Source organism: Schistocerca serialis, chromosome 4 (assembly GCF_023864345.2).
Source record: "Schistocerca serialis cubense isolate TAMUIC-IGC-003099 chromosome 4, iqSchSeri2.2, whole genome shotgun sequence".
Taxonomy (NCBI): Eukaryota; Metazoa; Arthropoda; class Insecta; order Orthoptera; family Acrididae; genus Schistocerca; species Schistocerca serialis.
The window spans coordinates 12,303,868-12,325,000 of record NC_064641.1 but is presented as its reverse complement, the minus strand read 5'-3'; the positions used below and the strand labels follow the sequence as shown (position 1 = coordinate 12,325,000).

The window sequence follows — 21,133 nt, the reverse complement described above, 5'->3', positions numbered from 1 at the left end:
TCTAAACATATTTCAGCATGTTAGAAACATTTGTGGCACCAGGACTCCATACAATTCCAAATCTTGATATTCAGCACACCTGTTTTCAACAAACTGGAACCACTTCACATGCTACTGCTCTATGGCAGTAGTGAAAAGTATGTTTGGGCATCGTGTAATTTCCAGGAAGGCTAACTATATATGGCTCTTGAGCTTTCAGTCTATGACTTTTTTTATGAGGGTCATCTGAAGAGTGCCATGTACCAAGAATGCCAGCTCACCTCTGTACACAGATTGAAAAAGAAATCATTGTTCTTACAGGTGACAAATTGCACTGCATTCAAGAAAATCTACAGCAACTGTTGTTTATCAGTCATAGGCTAGCTACGTATGCTGCCAGTATGGTGTTGTCACTCTGCAGGTTTTGCCTAGCCATGCCCTCCAATGAATTAGTTTCTGCAGCTGGTAGGAATATGTTCTGAATGAAATGTTGATGATTATTCTTTCCCATTTTCCCAGATTTTGATATGCTGATTACAAGATTTTTGCAACTAAACAGTCCATTTTTTATTTTTTGTCCTCATTTGCCTTGCGGTTCTTTAAGACAGATATACAGCTGCAGAAACAATAAACTAGTCATACTTATCACTGGCATTATCAGAAATGAATGTGTCATTGCACACATTGGTTGGCAACCGACTCAGTCTTTTTTCCATCTCAAAATGATAAAGTGCAGTGTGCACACAGCTCTTTCAGAAACCTGACTGATCAGCATTATAAACAGCAGTTGCAGGGATAACAGCAAGTTTCGTCTTTACATCAGCTATGAATTTCTCTCTAGCATTGTCTATCACTGGCAACTGCTCTACACATTTACTTGGTATTTTTGTGACTTCCTATTCTGTATGATTTCTTGAAACGGTGTAGCCAAGTTGCCGAAGTCTGTAAATCAGCAATGTTCATGTCAGATGCAATTTGGAGGGCCCAGTCTCAGAGAACCCCATCGGTAACAGCGCACAGCCTCTCACGAGCAGTTCCAAATCTTTCGAACAGTTTTTCATTCAGATGGTTTCGGGTTTCCGTTTGGCGCCTATTTCTTACTTCATGCTATTCATTCTTCACTTTGTACAGTCCACGCTCCAATTTTATGAAACAGTAACACCTTTGCACACTGCGTAACTTCAAGCATTTTTTCCCTCCTTCATTTAACCAATATTTCACTGCCTTTTCTTTGTCACTAAAAGCTGTTGCAGTACGTATTTTTTTTAGGCTTCAAAAGTATTCGTCTTCAGAACTGTTACTGGCACAAACAACATCATCCGAACCGCAATTCATGGAATCAACACAGTTATTTCCTATTTCTTCTAACATAGCCACAATTTCAAACGAAATGTCGATATCATTTGAATCAATGTCAAGGAAATCAACTAACAAATGACACATATGTATGTCTTCAGGAGAAGTAGGTTATTTCGGCTGCAAACCACCTTCTTCATATTTCATCATTGCTAAACTGAGAACATTAATTGGATTTCACATTACTGTTAAGCTGGAAGGAAAAAAGGGTACTACTTGCAGGCATGCCTTAAGAAAGCACAATAAATATTCATTCAGCTTTATCTGTACTGTCAATACTTACCAATACTGCAAAAAGTAACTGATAATTTGTAACAGGTGTTACTTGAATGGCTCATTCGAGAGAATAGTAACTGTGTACTGTAGTGTGAGAGAAACTATCAACAAACAGTAACCTGAAATGTCCTTTACAAATTATGATCGGGTTGTGTCGTGTTTCATGTTTACAAATATACCACTGACCTCCGTTATGCGTGTGTGCCTAGTTGTGCATGCGCAGTTGCTACAGTGCCAGTAGGGATTTCTACCGCTACCCGGGACACACTGAATTTGGCAATTTTCAGCTATTTATTTAAATACTCACAGTGCCTCTTAGCAGCTAAAATGTGGACAGTGCATTTCTTTTGTAGTCTCTTTCCTGTGTAAAAAATTTCACAGTAAGTTTCAACATGTCTTGTTGGACCATTCCCTTGTTAGATTTGTAAAGATCTGTGCACCAAGTATCAATTTTACATGACTGTAAAAGCTATCTATATTCAATAGCTGTCAATAACTAACACTCTTCCGCATTCATTAAAGGAAGGAGTAAGTTCCGCCCGATCTACAATGAATGAAAATTATTATTGTAGGAGAAAATGACAGCTTTTTGTAGAGCAATGGGAACAATGTTGGACTTACTGTATGATGAAGTCCAATTTCTAGGTTATTTATTTACAAAAGAAATTACATTTCACAAATTCAAAAAAGCAACACGATTATTTAAGCATATAAACTGAATAGTTTCATTCATACTAATATTATAAATGCAAAACCAAGTGCAGCCACAAGTAACAGCTAATATTTGAGTTGTTAACCTCTCATGCTTTTGTTTTATACCTAAATGAAATTTGCGTCCTTACCATGAGAGCTTTTATAAGCTCCTCCGGTTCTGGAGGATCTCCAGATGGTGTATGTGGTGATAGGGTAACATGTAACTCTTTAGTCCCATCTACTTCAACTTCTGTTTCTGACTTTTTATGCTCCCTTGGTACAACTTTTACTTTTATTGTTTTCTCCTTCTTAGTTGGCTTTTCCACTTCAGGCACAAAACTTGGTGTTAACTTCACTTTCTTCTTTGGTGGAGTTGGCTCTCTGTCCGGTGGTTCTAAGAACAGTGACAACAGCAATAAAAATACAGTAATGTTTTAATAACACATATTTCTTACAATAACTTTCAAAAAATCTTTAGTACTTTGAAGCTAGCTAATTTTTCTGACACCTATTTGAATCTAAACAATTCCAATTTTAGCTGGAAATATATCATTACAATTGCATCACATATAAACTTATGCAGCCCTGCAACGTAAAGAAAACAATATTTTCTTCTGAAGAAATCTCACACTTGCCCAATGGTATCTCTGCTGCCTAGCTGTTAATCAACATAAGCCAAATACCTCAAACATTTTTGCAGCTTCTACCAATCAAATAATTTTGCAAAGCACAGTAAGAGTATTGATTTCTGTATATAATTTGGGTGCACAGAGTTATAAATATTTTGTATGAAAATGAGGAATGAACCATCTTAGGAACCACCTCAGCATAATTTTAATTTATACAATTTAGACTAGACCATGTGCAACTACTGCAAGCACTGTGGTTGTGTAAGCACAAAGCTGTGCAACTGTGTTATGGGCTGTACTAGCGCAGTGCAAGTTGTTGTTGTTGTTGTTGTTGTGGTCTTCAGTCCTGAGACTGGTTTGATGCAGCTCTCCATGCTACTCTATCCTGTGCAAGCTTCTTCATCTCCCAGTACCTACTGCAACCTACATCCTTCTGAATCTGCTTAGTGTATTCATCTCTTGGTCTCCCTCTACGATTTTTACCCTCCACGCTGCCCTCCAATGCTAAATTTGTGATCCCTTGATGCCTCAAAACATGTCCTACCAACCGATCCCTTCTTCTAGTCAAGTTGTGCCACGAACTTCTCTTCTCCGCAATCCTATTCAGTACTTCCTCATTAGTTACTTGATCTACCCACCTAATCTTCAGCATTCTTCTGTAGCACCACATTTCGAAAGCTTCTATTCTCTTCTTGTCCAAACTGGTTATCGTCCATGTTTCACTTCCATACATGGCTACACTCCATACAAATACTTTCAGAAACGACTTCCTGACACTTAAATCTATACTAGATGTTAACAAATTTCTCTTCTTCAGAAACGATTTCCTTGCCATTGCCAGTCTACATTTTATATCCTCTCTACTTCGACCATCATCAGTTATTTTACTCCCTAAATAGCAAAACTCCTTTACTACTTGAAGTGTCTCATTTCCTAATCTAATCCCCTCAGCATCACCCGATTTAATTTGACTACATTCCATTATCCTCGTTTTGCTTTTGTTGATGTTCATCTTATATCCTCCTTTCAAGACACTGTCCATTCCGTTCAACTGCTCTTCCAAGTCCTTTGCTGTCTCTGACAGAATTACAATGTCATCGGCGAACCTCAAAGTTTTTGCTTCTTCTCCATGAATTTTAATACCTACTCCGAATTTTTCTTTTGTTTCCTTTACTGCTTGCTCAATATACAGATTGAATAACATCGGGAGGCTACAACCCTGTCTCACTCCTTTCCCAACCACTGCTTCCCTTTCATGCCCCTCGACTCTTGTAACTGCCATTTGGTTTCTGTACAAATTGTAAATAGCCTTTCGCTCCCTGTATTTTACCCCTGCCACCTTCAGAATTTGAAAGAGTGTATTCCAGTTAACGTTGTCAAAAGCTTTCTCTAAGTCTACAAATGCTAGAAACGTAGGTTTGCCTTTTCTTGCAGTGCAAGTATCAAATTATATTTCTTCAGAATTTGTGGCCTCAGTGAGACAGCGACAAGATTGTACAAAGGTGGTGCCATAACAGTGCCAACACTCTTCAAGATAAATTCGATCAAGCTCTTGATATGCTTATACCAGCAGCTGTCTGCATCATGTAATCTCTCCTTTCCACTCATGATCAGGTAATTTTACCTGAAGTTACGGAAAATGAAAATCATACACTTTGAAAACTGAAAGAATAATTTGGTCAATAATGTTTTAATAAATAAGAAGAAAACAATGAGATATAAGACTGGAAGACAAACTGATAGAATACAAGTATTTGGAAGCCTACCTGCCGTAACATAGTAAATGTGTGCAAGATACTAACAGTAAAACTGATCACTGTAAATGTACATCACATCTAGTGAACTTTGAAAAGTACAGTAATACAGCTCTAAGGTGGAGCACCAAACATAATATCCACAAGATAATGGGGTGGGACATGGGTTTATAACAAGAGGTAATAAATGGACTTCTGGATAAAAAGCAGAAGCATCTTTAAAAAGGGGCATATGTGAAATTGCTACATTTCTGGAAGTTAATGACAATGTGGATTGCAGTGTCTATGGAAAAAACTCAGCCAAGCTGGGCCTGCTATGTCGTATTTACATCCTCAGTAATGGCCTCAATAGAGATGCTTCACATGGTCCATATATCTTTTAACATATTACCATTAAGACGCAGCACTGACTGGCCGCTTGGCTTCGTGGCATTCAACTGTGCTTCACTCAGTGTTTTGTCTGCTGAATCACTATATGGCAGATTATGTGCTACCTGGACACATGACAGAGTGTTAAGAGTAGTACCAGGTGTGCTTAGTTATCTACCAGCCATACCACTGGACTGCATCAGTACAGTTCTTGCCACTGACTGGGATTCAACGTATTTTAGCAGCAAACTGGAGATTCAATGCTTTCTCTATTTTTGCTTCGTATAGCAAACATTCCCAATCCCAAATCCAGTTATGAGGTCACTAAGTTTAAGCAATATATAGAGATAATTTTATACACAAAATAAAAAAAGAAATAAAATTACGAGCGACAGTGACAGCAAATCATCTAACAAGAAAAACATTGGTAACAAGGTTGTAGATTGATATATTCTAAGGGCCATCTTTTTGTGCTGGTCAACCCAGATATTTTCCTGTTTATTACATGAACTAAGTCTTAGGGCTGTCTTTTACTGAAATTTTAGAGCTATGTACACACAAGTTCGAAGTCAAATGATGTCACTGCATCTTGTTTGAATTTATACAAGAGCACGAAGTAACAGAATCAGTCACATTACACAAGATTTGTGAATCATTGTGGGTTAAGCTACAAGTGTAATTTTGTACTCCATTAATGTTAGAAATCATATGCAGATAAAGTAATCTGTGGATGCACCTTCCTGCCAGATTAAAACAGTGCAACGGACTGGATTGGGACACAAACCTGGGATCTTTGCCTTGCATGGACAACTGCTCCACTGACAGAGATACCTAAGCATCCCTGTATCACTACTAGTCATATCTTTTACTGCTGCACTTGTAAATAAAGTGAGGGAAAAATGACTTCCTATATGCCTCCTTATGAGCCCTAATTCCTTGTTCTTATCTTCATGGTCCTCACACAAAATGCATTTTGACAGCAGTAGAATCATTCAGCAATCAGCTTCGAAGACCAGTTCTCTAAATTTTCTCAATAGCGTTCCTCGAAAATAATTCGCCTTCCCTCCAGGAATTGTCATTTGAGTTCCCAAAGCATCACCGTAATACTTACATGTTGTTCGAACCTACTGGAAACAAATCTAGCAGCCCTCTTCTGAACTGCTTCAATGTCTTCCTTTAATCCAACTTGGTGCTGATCCCAACACTAGCAATTCCAATAACTGGTGGCCCCAGAGTCCTAGATGCAGTCTCCTTTACAAATGAACTAGTTTCCCAAAGTTTGCCCAATAAATAGAAGTTGACCATTCGTCACCAGAATCCTCACATGTTCGTCCCATTTCATATCGGTCTGCAATGTTACTCCCAGATGTAAACAGTACGACTGTGTCAAGCAGCAAACTACTAATGCTGTATCTGAATATGGGTTTGTTTTTGCTAGTCATCCGCATCAATTTACATTTTTTTTTTAATTTATATTTAGAGCCTGTCACCCCTACAGTCCCTACAACTACACCACCTTCCACCTTCCCATACACCACAGCATCACCTGCAAACAACCGAATATTTCTAACCACCCAACCCACCAAATCATTTGCATTTAGTGAAGTTCTCCTGCATATTTTATGGGATGAACACTCATGGAAGGAAAGATACTGTCAAAAACTGGCTTTGCCAAAGCCTAGCAGATTGTTTCCAGAATGAAGTGGAGTACAAGCTGATTTGAAGTGGTGAGGTAGGTTGTGAGTCGGTAGGATACTTGCCAGCGTTAGGCAAAAGTCCAAGGTTCAAGCCATGGTTGGGCACAAAGTTTTAATCTTCCAGGAAGTTTCCAAATCATTGCACACTGTCCTGTGGAGTGGAAATTCGTTGCAGAATCTGTGTTACAGGTTGCAAGGTAGAAGCCATTAAAGCTATTAGCTCTATCCTTAGAACAAATTTCTACGGTTAACACAGGCATCTGAAGCTACACACAGCTGCAACAGGAAAAATTTCTGAAGTACTCCATATACCAAAGCATCACATATACAGTCCTTCATCACACCTGTTCAAATACACAGTTCTCTGCTTGGCATGCCATGGATGCAGTGAAAGCCTTGTACTGAATATACGGCTTGGCTGCCATGGCACTTCCATAGACCACAGCCTACAATGTATCACCACTCCAGGCTGCAGATATGCTTATCAACCCAAGATCGCTCTACCCCTACAACGATTTTCTAAATGCCTTTTCTAAGCTCACTGATTCATACTTCAGGTTTAATCAACATGTCTCACTCATCAAGTAATTTTTAATTAGTGTAAGAAGTACAGCCACACACAATGACTAGGCAAAAAATTATGACCACTAACCACCACAAATTTCAATACCACCTGCTGATGTAGGCACTTGATGCAGTAAGAAAAGTATAAAAGTGGATGAACAGGGAATCATTCTAGCAATGATATGGATTGCAAATGGAGTAATCCACTGACATAAATGACTTTGACAAATGGCAGATTGTTACAGCCCAGCAGAGCAAATTGCAAACTGAGAAGCTGGATGGCTGTTCCCGGGCTACAGTGATAATCATCTATAGAAAGTGGCTGAAGGTCAGAGAAACGATAAGTGGGCAACACTGCTCTGTGCAACAGGATAGGTGTCAAAACTGTGGTAGATTTGTGGACGGTACAATGCTGGTGCAGGCACAATTGTTTTGGAGCACACTATTTAGTGCACATTGTTGACCCAATGGCACTGAATTATGCTTGCAGTAGGCACAATGTCATCAAGACATGACCATGGATCAACCACAATGTGTCGTCTGATTGGGGGAATCATATTTCTTGTTGCACAAGGTCAATGGCTGTGTCCAGTACAGTTACTGTTTAGGCAAAGGGCTGCTTGAAATGTCCAGCGCACCACAGATGCAGTCCAACGACCGTAACGTTATGCTATGGGAGACATTCACTTGGGTTTGCATGAAAGTTGTGTTTGTAATCAAAGGCACCATGACAGCTGTGGACTGCATGAAAATTACTGCAGAAAGACACCTGCATCCCTTCACGTTGATGCCTTCCGTGGTGGTGATGGCATCTTCCAGCAGGATAAATTTCCATATCATAAGGCTGTAATTGTGCAACCTTGTTTCAAGGAAGATGATAAAGAACACACTTTTATGTCTTGGCCACCAAATTCGCGTGATCTGAATTACATGCAGTGCAATTGGGACGCTGCAGGGCACCAACTTCGTGCCCAAAAACCACTGACCTGTGACCTGTGTGGAGACATCTGGTGCTACATACTTCCAAAAACCTACTACAGATTTGTTCTATCAAGAACCAACAGAAGATTCAGTTAACTCGTCAAATAAGCTCCATGCAGAATCGCTGCTGCTTTGCGTTCCAAAGGAGGACCAACACACTATGATACTATGTAATGTTTCGGCACAATCAGTGTAGCTCCTGCAAACAAAAGCAGAAATGCCACTGAATATTTATTTGGTATAAATGTAGTATGTTCCTCACTCCCAGACAACAAACTTTTTATTCTCTCTATGAACTGGATCAGGAAATCAAATACCAGCAAATATAAGAGTGACCACCACATCAGTCAACAAAAATACATGTTCTAGGAGCATATGTGTTTGTAGGATACCCGAGTGGAGGTATAGTGGTAGAGTCCTGCAGAGCACCGGGATGCTAATGAGACATCATTCAATTAACAGACATTTATTTCCAAGCATTTTATGATCACACTGTCTTCTTCCCAGTGTTGCCAAGCAGTGACCATGCTGGGCTCACGTTGCACGAAGGCGCACAGTAGAACATCAGTGCCTGGAGAGGAATCTCTAGGCAGAGGCTCTGGCATTGTCTGAGGTCAGTGCCGCAGTTCCTACAGCCCAGAATGGCTGTGCACGCCTGTTGGAGCCTCAATGCTCTCATAGCATGAAGCTGTGTTTGGGCTTGGTCCCAGAAATCTGTATGCCCCTGTTGTTGGTTGTCAAGATAGTGTGTAGACAGAGGATCCAACGGCAACCCAAAAGACAGCGTGAGAAGTAAACCCTGCATGCAGCCAGTGAGGCAGTACTTCTACTGCCCAGGAGCTGCTCCCAAGTCTAGCAGCTCGCGAACAGGCAGATCAATTCATTCACGGAAGATCAGCCTGGCCATCATCATCAGTCAGTCACCATTGTCATTGAAGTTCCCTCCACAGATACTTGCAGACTCATAGCAGTGGACTCCACAGTGGCGGCAGTTGTAGACACCGGACATACTAAAACTAGTAGAGCTGACTTCCATCAGTATCAGTGATGCAGATGAAATAAACTAAATTTGAAAGAGTAGAAGGAAGGCAAAGGTGGCCTAAACTTCAGAGCATTCCTTTATGCAAAGTTTGAAACATTCCTAGGTGGTTAGCCCCGTTACAGAAGAGTGCTGAGTCTGCTCTGTATAGATGTTAAGGTACTGTAATCAGGCGTTCCTGACATTCTCTACCAAACACTATGAGGCAATATGCTCTCTGTCTGTACTTCAGTTCTTCCAAGCGTAGAGACTGGTTATGCCAACATAGCATGCTCAGCAGACACGTTCTGCTTAGTTTCGTCCCACCCAGTTATAACAAAATTTTATTCCTACCATTAATTACTATATCCTGCTGTGCAATGATGTCACCAATCAGAAGTTTGGCCATTGTCTCCTGGAATACATGTTTAGTCTCTTTCAGCCACCAGGATGCACTGGTCAAGTGCAAGTTTTCAACTAACATATATATAATATAAGAATGTCTCAAATACAATAACCACTGTAGTTGTTACACTACCAAATGTAACTAACATTGTGAGTCTGACAGACTTCACATCTTATTATTTCAAAATACTAGTTGCCATAAACATAATGTCCACCTACTATTACCTTCAATTGTACAAACAAATTGTTTCAGGAACACAACACAATGTTTTCACCTGTCTTGGATATGAATCCTAGTTCAAAGACCACATTATGTACGTAGTCTGAAAAGTTCTCAATCTGGCAATGAAAATTAGAATATTTCCAAATATCTTTTGATCTTTGACAACATTCCCTTTAACATTCATCCGCTTCATCCAATGACATTACTCAATCTCTGTAATGTTCTTCCGGAATTGCTGCAAAATACTTTTACACAACAGCAGTCACTTCTCGGTGGAAGAAAAACCCTGATCAGCAAGGAAAACTTCATTTTGGGAAGAGGTTGGAAGTCTGAAGGAGCTAAATCTGGTGAACATAACAGATGTTCCAACACTTCGTAGCACACATACCTCATTTTCCCCATTTGTAATGTTAGATGTATGTAGGTAAGCAGTTTGACCACCTGGAAGGGGTGTAATGGGAGGTGAAATTGTTGTGCACCTGACTGTTTAGTGGGCCCAGGACTCAAGGCACATCATGGCATGTCCGGCTAGGTGACTGGTGTGAGTGAGTCCAGGTACAAAGACAAGCTGTGTCAATGGAAATGGATAAATCCCACAGCTGGGAATTTAGACGGCTGTTGCTCACATGGCCTTTGTGCAGGACATGCACCAAAAATAGCGGAGTCAGGCAAGTTGAAAGATGGCTTCTTAATACATCTTTGAGAATCTTTAATAATTTATAGTCAAGTATTACAGCAAATCTGAATACATTTGTGATCTCAGAAAAATGAGGCATGTACACTGACAATAATATTTTCAGTATCTATGGAGCTACAGAATTTAATATTTCACAGTGAATAAAAAAATTTACAACAGACCTCTGAATCAATAAAGCTTCATGTGATCTCAGCAAATGGTATCTCAGATGATAGCATTGCATGATAGCTATCATCCCAGTAAGCTAAGCATCTGTACCTATAGTGAATGTGGATAGATTGCTACTTATGACAAAGATGACACATTAAGTGATCACAAGTGATAGTTGCATTCTGGTTGGAGTTGGCGATCATGTGTGTGTGAGGTGTGCTTGCTTGTGTGTATGAATGGTGTGTATCTCAATAATAGAGAAGGAAAGCTGCTACTCGCCATATAGCACAGATGCTCAGTCGCGATAGGCACAACAAAAAGATTCACACAATTATAGCTTTCAGCTATTAAGGCCTTTGTAAGCAACACACACACACACACACACACACACACACACACGTCTGCAGTCTCAGATAATTGAAACCACACTGCGAGCAGCAGCATCAGTGCATGATGGGAGTGGCGACTAGGTGGAGGTAAGGAAGAGACTGGGGCAGGGAGGGGGAGGGATAGTATTGGGGGGTAGGGGGGCGGGGGCTGCGAACCGTGAAGTGCTGCAGTTTAGACAGAGGGCAGGAGAGAAGGTGGGGAGGGGGAGAAAGGAGAGAAATTAAAAGACTGGATGTGGCGGTGAAATGACAGCTGTGTAGTGCTGGAATGGTAACAGGGAGGGGACTGGATGGGTGAGGACAGTGACTAACGAAGGTTGAGATCAGGAGGATTACGGGAAAGTAGGATGTATTGCAAGGAAAGTTCCCACCTGCACAATTCAGAAAAGCTGGTGTTGGTGGGAAGGATCCATATGGCACAGGCTGTGAAGCAGTCATTGAGTCTAAACAGACCCACAAACAGTTATGAACCTTTCCTACAGAAGCCTTAGGCCCACAGAAATATCAGTCCTTCCCAAAGGCATCACGTTTTGCCCCACTCGCAAATTCAATCATGCAGGACTTGTTGAAGACCTTCTCTCCTCCCGGTCCCTACAGTGAAAACACTTTTTTGCCACCAACCCGATCAGCCAGACTCAACCAAAGACCAATATTGAAACTTGGCTAACTCAGTTCATTCCTCCATCCAACTGTGATCCACCCCCACTGCCTCCAAACCAACCCCTGTTAACTTTACAGAATTTCTTAACCTCGAACCTTGCCTCACCATCATTCCCCGAATCCCTCGACATGCAAACTAACCTTACATTCGCAGAAAGAACTGCAGTCCACCATCTAAAAACTGATCCCCACCTTATAATCCTACCTGCAGACAAAGGCTCCATCACCGTTGTTTCGAACTGCAAGGATTACATGGCAGAAGGGCTCCGTCAGCTGTCAGATACTTCCACCTACAAACCATACCACAGTGATCCCATTCCTGTAATCCAGCAGGATCTCCAGTCACTACTCAAATCCTTAGGCCCATCCCAGAACCTCTCCCCAGAGTCCATCTCTACTTACCCCTCCACTCCTCGCACCCCCACCTTCTACAACCTTCCTAAAGTCCACAAACCCAACCACTCAGGACGACCCATTGTGGCCGGTTACTGTGCCCCAACTGAGAGAATCTATGCTCTCATAGACCAACACCTTGAACCTATTACCCGGAACCTATCCTCCTACATAAAAGATACCAACCATTTCCTCCACTGACTCTCCACAGTTCCTGTCCCTTTACCACACAGTGCCTGCTCGTCACTGTTGATGCCACCTTATCCTAGTTGCAATGACCAACTAAATCCTCACCCACAATTACTTCTCCTTTGAAGACATTACCTACAAACAAATCTGGGGTACTGCCATGGGTACCTGCATGGCACCATCCTATGCAAACCTATTCATGGGCCATCCAGAGGAATCCTTCCTAAAAACCCAGAATCCTAAACCCCTCATCTGGTTCAGATTCAACGATGACATCTACCCTATATGCATTGAAGATGAGGACATCTTATTCACATTCCTCCAGAACCTCAACAACTTCTTCCCCTTTTTCTGCACTTAGTCCTTCTCAACCCAACAAGCCACCTTCCTAAATGTTGACCTCCACCTCAGAGACGGCTACATCAGTACCTCCGTCCATATCAAACATACTAACCACCAGCAATACCTCCACTTTGACAGCTGCCACCCATTCCATACCAAGAAATCCCTTCCGTACAGCCTAGCCACCCAGGGTTGCCGCATCTGCAGTGACAAGCAGTCCCCCTCAAAACATACCAAGGGTCTCACTGAAGCCTTCACAGACTGTAATTATCCTCCCAACCTTATACAAAAACAAATCTCCCGTGCCATATCTTTCCAGTCTCCCACCACCTCCTAAAAGTCCCACAGTCCGGCCACAGAGGAGCATCCCCCTCGTAGCTCAGTACCTTCCGGGACTGAAGCAACTGAATTACATTCTCTGCCAGGGTTTCGATTACCTCTCATCGTACCCTGAAATGAGAAATGTCCTGCCCACTATCCTTCCCACCCCTCCTACAGTGGTATTCTGCTGTCCACCGAACCTTCACAATATACTCGTCCATCCTTACACAACCCCTGCTCCCAATCCCTTACCTCATGGCTCATACCCCTGTAATAGACCTAGATGCAAGACCTATCCCATACATCCTCCTATCACCACCTACTCCAATCCGGTCACTAACATCACCTCTCCCATCAAAGGCATGGCTACCTGTGAAACCAGTAATGTGATTTACAAGCTAAGCTGCAACCACTGTGCTGCATTCTATGTAGGCACGACAACCAACAAGCTGTCTATCCGCATGAATGGTCACTGGCAAACTGTGGCCATAAAATAAGTGAACCATCCTGTTGCTGAACACGCTGCCAAACATGATATCCCTCATCTCAATGACTGCTTCACAGCCTGTGCCATATGGATCCTTCCCATCAACACCAGCTTTTCTGAAGTGAGCAGATGGGAACTTTCCCTGCAATACCTCCTACATTCCCGTAACCCTCCAGGTCTCAACCTTCGTTAGTCACTGTCCTCACCCATCCAGCCCCCTAACTGTTACCACTCCAGCACAACACAGCCGTCATTTCACCACCACACCCCCAGTCTTTTAATTTCTCTCCTTTCTGCTATTGCCCCCCCCCCCCCCTCCCCACCTTCTCTCCTCCCATCCGTCTAAACTGCTAAACTGCAGCACTTCACTATCTGCCACCCCCACTATACTATCCCTCCCTCTTCCCGCCCCAGCCTCCACCTTACCACCACCCAGTCGTCACTCCCATCATGTACTGGTGCTGCTGCTCACAGTGTGATTTCAGTTATCTGAGACTGCAGATGTGTGTGCAAGTTGCGTTTGAGTGTGTGTGTGTGTGTGTGTGTGTGTGTGTGTGTGTGTGTGTGTGTGTGTGTGTTTTGCTGACAAAAGCTTTAATGGCCGAAAGCTATAATTGTGTGAATCTTTTTGTTGTGCCTATCTTTACTCAACATTTCCGCTATATGGTGAGTAGCAACTTTCCTTATCTAATATTGTTACATTCCATCCTGGATCTTCTATTGTTTGAATGGTGTGTCTCTTCTTCTGATGAAGGCTGTGGTCAAAAGCTTCATGTAAGTGTCTTAACTGTGCCTGTCTGTAACTTAACGTGTCATCTTTATGGTAAGCAGCAATCTATCTTTTCCTACACTGTTGATATTCCTACCCGGAGTTTCCATTATTTGATTTCATCTGTATCTATTTTGCTTATTGGCTTATAATATCTTTTATATTTTTTTTATTATGCAAATGTTTGTCACAACATCGAATTCTCCACAATTACATGGCAAATGAATACAGCATGAATATGTCACATACTGTCATACTTTTATGGTTATTCACTGAATAGTTCACAAGTCAATCACATGTGCTAGAGATTGAAAAGAGAACCAAAATACACTTCTGTCAAAAAGGCAAAATAATTGTTTAAACAATACTTAATGACAATTCATTGCTATTTAATGTGAGCACAATTGCACAAGAATATTAGCATATTTATTTGTGAACAAACCTCTATTTGTAATTATTGTGAATGAGCTGTGTGTCACAATATATTCACAACATTACTTTATTTAAATATTGTTGTAATACATCAGTTTAGTCTGCGAAGTAGTCAAGTTGAGTCAAATCATGTCTGTGGAACTTACAAACAACGTATTTTCTATGGGGCGTCCTTCAGCCAACAGAAAAGCAGACATAAACTGAACACTACAGCAGTCAAGTAGAGACTAGGACTTCCAGCGAAGAGCTTAAGAGAGTGATTCCAGACACTTGGGATGTTCGGTGTGGAAGAAGGGAGACTTGGCAGTGGTATCATGTGGTTTTTGATGGAGTGGGTGATAGATTCTGAAAGGTGAATGGCAGCTGCCATATTTTCATTAGTCAAGGAACTTTATCTTTAGAGAGGTCTAAATGTGCTCCAGAGTAGGACAAAAAAATTTTCTGCTTGTATTGCAGAACTGAGATTACACACAGTACAAGTTTCTACTCTTCATTTCACATGTGTTAATTTTTAAATCATTATTTTGAACTCTGAACATTTTGAGCCGGTGAATATTTCGTGTCTTGTGGTTACAAAATGGGCTGTTTTTGCATATCTCTGATGACTAGTTAGTTGGAGATTTTGCTCCCATTCTTGTAATGCTCTCAACGTAACATTACTGTAGTTGATAAGGGAATCCTCTGTCTGCATTTTAAATGAATATCGCAGGATCACAACCCATTTATTTACATGTTCTTTCTTGAATAAACATTATTCAACATAATTCTCTGTTGAGTACATCAATTACAGATGTTAGAATACAACCCATGTTATATTATTCATTAAATTTTATTTTGTATTTCTAGTCAATGCATAGACTACCTGACTGCAGGATCACATTTACAAGTTATTATTTGCAGCAAATTAATGGGGCAATGAAAGTAGGTGTGCGCAGCTCGACCCTACGAATACGTTGAGCTATTATTTTTAAACAGAGCCGTCCATAGCCCAAGCACATAAAATATGAGTAACCGCAGGTAAAGGTGCAACTGGTTTGCTCTTATGGGATGCTGTTTAGAAGACCAGAAAACTGTTAGGTGCTGCCGTAATTTGGGGTTTTCTCGTTTGGTATACGAATCCAATCCCTTTAGAATTACAACCGCAATTCTAACACTTTACAATATTCTGTGATCCAGGTCGCAAATCTATTGCATGATAGGCAGTTACTTTGGGGGCTCTGAACGAAGTTGTGGGTGTTAGGATTGGCAGCACAAGTTAGGCATGGAATTTGACAGGGAATGAAGACAAAGGTTACGCAGAGGCATGCTGAGTTGGAGTCTGCAGCAGCCAGCCAGTGTGGAGACTGACGCTGGCAACAGCTGTGCAGGCCAACGGTGGTGACTGTTCATCAGTGTCGACGTCACCAGGCTCTACACATTCGGCAGCAGCAACATAGTAGAAGCAACCAGCATAACCAATAAGTTAAGTGCACGCACCAATAGCGTCAATATGTTGAACCCACAGGGCCGTCATCAGTGATGAAGCCCACAACGACTGATCAACTACCCAGTCTTAGTGGTTCAGATAATGCTAGAGGGTCAGTTAGCCCTAAATCTGAATGTGATAGTGTTGAAATTGAACTTATCGATGGGGCTGATAATACAAAATTAGAGAGGGGAAGTAAACTTTCAGACAATACATTGTCACAATTAATGAAAAATTTGCTAGAAATGCAGTCTAGATGGGAGTGCTGGGTACAGAGCTAAGTTCTGTAGAAACATAACTATGATCTGTAAGCACAAAAATTGAGAACACAGAGAGAAGTGTAGCATAAAGTGTAAAACATGAGGAGAAGAAAATTAAATATCATATAGAAGGGAAAACTTATAACTTTGAATCAGTGATAAGGACAGATGTGGGCAAGATTTTTGAGAGGACTAGCCTCTCCATAAAGTGGGAAGAGATTTGAAGGAAAAATTGTAAAAGACAAACGATGAGCCGGGCGATGATATTAAGAATTGTATGCACTGGCAAAATATGCTTGATGAAGAGATCACTAAATTGGTTAACAATTTGTCACAGAGAGTAGTACAATACGAAAAGGAAGTTCCTGAAAATAGATAACATTTTGAATTGGGATTAAACAAAGAAGCTGTGCAGAGTGACCAGCAGATTGAATACGTATGGGCAGAATTAAATTCTATAGCAATGACTGTCAACTACTGTAATACGTGTTCCAGGGGTTAATTCAGGAATGACAAAATGTTTTGCAGATCATGGATAACACCAACCAGTTGATTTTCTTGCTGCATGTGAGAAGAATGTCAAAGAGACAAAAATTAAGTTTGCTACAAAACATCTTGAGAGCAATATACAATCATGGACATGTTTAATGAGAGCCTCATTTACTACCTATGAAGTGTTTGAGAGTTGTTTCCTGAACAAATTCTCGAGTGAAGCGAAGCAAACATGAATTCAGAATGAGTTCCTAAACGGACCGAGTTTCAAACATGGAAGTGACTCAATGTGCGATTTTTGTGTGTGTCAACTGGCTAAGTTGATGCATATAAATTGTCCACCGGGAGTGTTGATGGAGATTATGATGCTCGAGAGACAACTACTGGAATGAAACTTCCTGGCAGATTAAAACTGTGCGCCGGACTGAGACTCGAACTCGGTGCCTTTGCCTTCACTCTGGAAACTACTGCAATGTTTACAATGGGATCTTGTTCACAGTCTGACAAATCCCACTGACGAGTATGTAGATTTTATTGAGAAACTTGACCAGGCATTAAAATTCAAGCCACAAAATTGGAAGAGTAGACAGAGGAATGGGTACCAGAACAGGAACAATAATAATACTCACAATAATCAACAAAATAATTATCACTCCAGTGGTAATCATTATTTTCAAAGCGGGAATGGAAACGGAAATTCTCACAACAGAAATCAGAACTGGGCACAAAGATCTGAGGAGCAGGAGCATTACAAAATGCAATGCCGGAATAAGAGGAAGGGAAATTAGTGATTGCCACTTCTCAGGTCTGGAGACGGCAAAATAAACTGGAGTTGAAAAGAACATTATTTTAAAAATTCTGTGGGTGTCAAAAATTCAGCAAAGAAGCCACAAATGTTGAATGTGGAGGTTATAAGAAATGGGGAATAATTTTGAGCACTGCAACCCTTAAAAGGATGCAAGAAATGTGGTAAAATGTGTTTAGAGATTCGATGATGATGATGATGATGATGATATGGGGCTGGGAAATTTATTTTGTGGCAGGGAAGTGAATGATGGTATGTATGTATGTATGTATGTATGTTGAATGATTTTGTGATCAACAGAGAGGAAGAGGTGGATCTGAATTTGGTGGATGGGAATGTATGATGAATTCTAATGAGGCACTAGGCAGTGAGGACAATTACAGTAATGTAGGTAATGAAACATAGTAATGTGGGTAATTATAGTAAGTAGGTGAAAGTAATGCAGATGATTTTGTATCAGAGGAAGTAGCTGAAGCTACCTATGGAGATGAACTTTGTGGTGTATCAATGTAAGTATGTGAAGGCACTGGTGAAGGCAGCATAGCAATAGTCTCATGGCAAAGCAATAGTCTCGACAGTTGGAGACAAATTTTATTATATAACGGTGGATGTGAGTGATTTATTGTTAAAGAGAGGTAAAGATGATATTTTAGGTGCTGGAGTTGTGAAGCTGAAGCTACTGATTTAGATATCTGAAGAGGAAGGAATCTGTGCATTCATTTCTCTTGACAGAAGTGAAGTGACAGCTCTTGATGAAAACATGAATTTTGAGTGCATGCTGAGGTATGAATGTGGAAATGCATTATACAGTATGTTAAAACATAAAATGGAGGGAGGTGTCTGATAAGGGAGTAAATTTAAAGCAGAATGGGTTAGATTTGAGTTTGGTAGAATTCATACGTACTGTGAAATCTAGTGTGGAGCAACAAGTTGATGGAGTTATATATAGGTGGTGATTTCTGTAATGTATCTATGGTTGTAATGGATGTTTTAAGTAAAGAACCTTATGAGTTAGGGGCGGATATTAACAGAGTTAATTGTGATAAAAAGTTTGCAGCAATTCAGCAGAAGTAAGTGAGGTTTTATATAAAGGGATGAGGTTTTAAGTTGTGTGGGTAATTATGAAAATGTTGTAGCTTCTGACATCATTAATTCGGAGACAGAAAACAGTACATTTGATTCTGAGGAGAACAGTAAAGTGACAGATTTTGAGAACAATTCAAATCCTACAGATGATTCTCAGAGGCAGATCAGGAGCATATAGAAGTGGATATTAGGGAAAATATCTGTTTAGGAGATGATGTTGGTACTGAATGGTAGAGCAAGGTAGAAAGTGACTACTTGATAAATGACTGGAGATGGCAAGGAAAAACGCTGAAGTTATTACTGCCTCACTGGTGGGTATGGCAGAAGTATAAAGTAGCAAAAGGTATTGTAAGAAGGACGGAAAATCGGGGGCAAAGGAAATGTTTACTGAATTATTTGATTGTAAAAATGAGTTTGAGGGTTGGTCTGATGTTACAATGTACACAATAGATATGGACAAAAAAGGAAAGGATATTATAAACGATCCTTTCAGGGAGCAATGTTTATTGAGGGGGCAAAATTGAAAACTGAGCTGCATGTAAGTGAACCGATCAATGTTAATGAAGGAAGATATTGTGCATCTCACAAAACAATAAATAGTGTTCTAGCAGTAGTCACAACTTTGTCTGTAAATGAAAGAAGCTGTTGGTGAAAGATGTAAGAGGGCTTGAATTTGAACAGATGAAAATTGGAAACAAGTGAGGTTCAAAAGATACTCTCACTGGTAATATAAATGTATGAGCCGACAGTGGTGGAGGTGCACCTGTAAAAGAACAGCATGTGTTTTGATATAAGTGTGTAAATAAATGTATTTAATGTGTAGTTTTCAAGAATTTTTGGGGTTACATTGTTTGTGTAAATGGTATATGTGGTGAATTTAAGATGTATGTAATGAAGTATGGACACACAGCTTAGTGCAAGAAGGGAGTAAATATTGGTGGCACAATTAATGGTGCAAGGAGGTCGGCAGACAGTAATTAGTTGTGCACATGAGGAACAAAATTTGTGCTGTACGTAAGGTCTGAGGGTGAAATTTCAAGCGGCTATTTATGTGTATTACTTGTAGTGTTTTGGATGTATTTCTCATGTAATATGTGTAGTTTATTTGTAATTATTGTTTGCACAAAATTAGGTGCTTGGAGGTCATCAGATTTCATAAAAATTCAAATTGTTTGTGACAAAAGTACATGTGGTTAGACGCAAAAAATGTAGCAAACTTTTGAGGGTATATTATGTGGGTCAATTCTATCATGTACGTTATTATGGAAGGGTTATGTATAGATTTGTATAAATAAATATTGGGGATAATTTCATATAAAGATTGTGACAATAATTCTAAGGATAAGTGTTCTAATGAAAATAGAATATTGAAGAATTTATACAGCAGTTTAGCTGCTGAGAAAAACCGGGTTAAATGGGAGATTTCTGCACAAGGTAGTATTAGTTTTAAAGTTTCCAATTAGACGCAATAAAATTGCAGAGAAATGATAAAATGTTAGTTGATTTATGGTGTCAAAAGTTCACAGCATGAAGGATGTGTTTTCTAGTGGGAACATGGACAGAGTTTTTGAACTGTTGAGCTGAATCAAATGTGGTTTGCCTGTGCTATACATCAGTTTTTGCTTGCCATCCTGTCTGTGTCGATTCCACTGGGAGAGTGTTCAGTGCCTGATTTATGGGGATTCGGGAAGTAATATGATTGTTGGTAACTACACCAAAGTTGTATTTCAACAGCTATCATCTTTCAGCACTGAGGGTGACTGAGGTCTGACCCATGTTCAGTGCAGTATGTGGCCAAAAAGGTCATGAAATTCTACAGAGGCGGCTGGACTGTGAATATCTGAACTTTGAGCCTAGAAAACCAATCATATGCTATGTTTGTGTCAGTGAAGTGCTACGAAGAAGTGCTCAAAGGAAAATGTGATTTCAAATGAGCAAAAGCTCTACGTTTTTAATAAATTTATATGATTTATATTTATTTGGGCAGTTAATTAAATGTCATAAATTCTGTAATTTGTGTAGGATTTAGTTAATTAATGCTGATAATAGATGTTATGATATAACCTAGGACATACATCATGTTTCATATATAACTACAAAGATACACCATTGTTCTGACAAGCAAGTAGTGTATTCTATTTATTATGTTTATTATGTTATGTATGTTTTTATTATATTATGTAAGTAAGTCAAATGTGGTGCGACTTAATGTGCCAAGCTAGTGAGCTAATGTGCCACATTAAGTGGAGCCG

At 40.2% G+C, this 21,133-nt stretch overlaps 1 protein-coding gene across 2 annotated transcripts in view; it reads right to left on the bottom strand.

The window, feature by feature from the left end:
* Positions 1-21,133, bottom strand: part of LOC126473705 (regulation of nuclear pre-mRNA domain-containing protein 1B-like) — an 83,800-nt gene that overhangs the window by 14,877 nt on the left and 47,790 nt on the right. For both annotated transcript variants that reach the window (XM_050100945.1, XM_050100946.1), the window contains exon 3: positions 2,454-2,698. In XM_050100945.1, the coding sequence (XP_049956902.1) occupies positions 2,454-2,698 (245 nt within the window). The remainder of the gene's footprint in view (positions 1-2,453; positions 2,699-21,133) is intronic.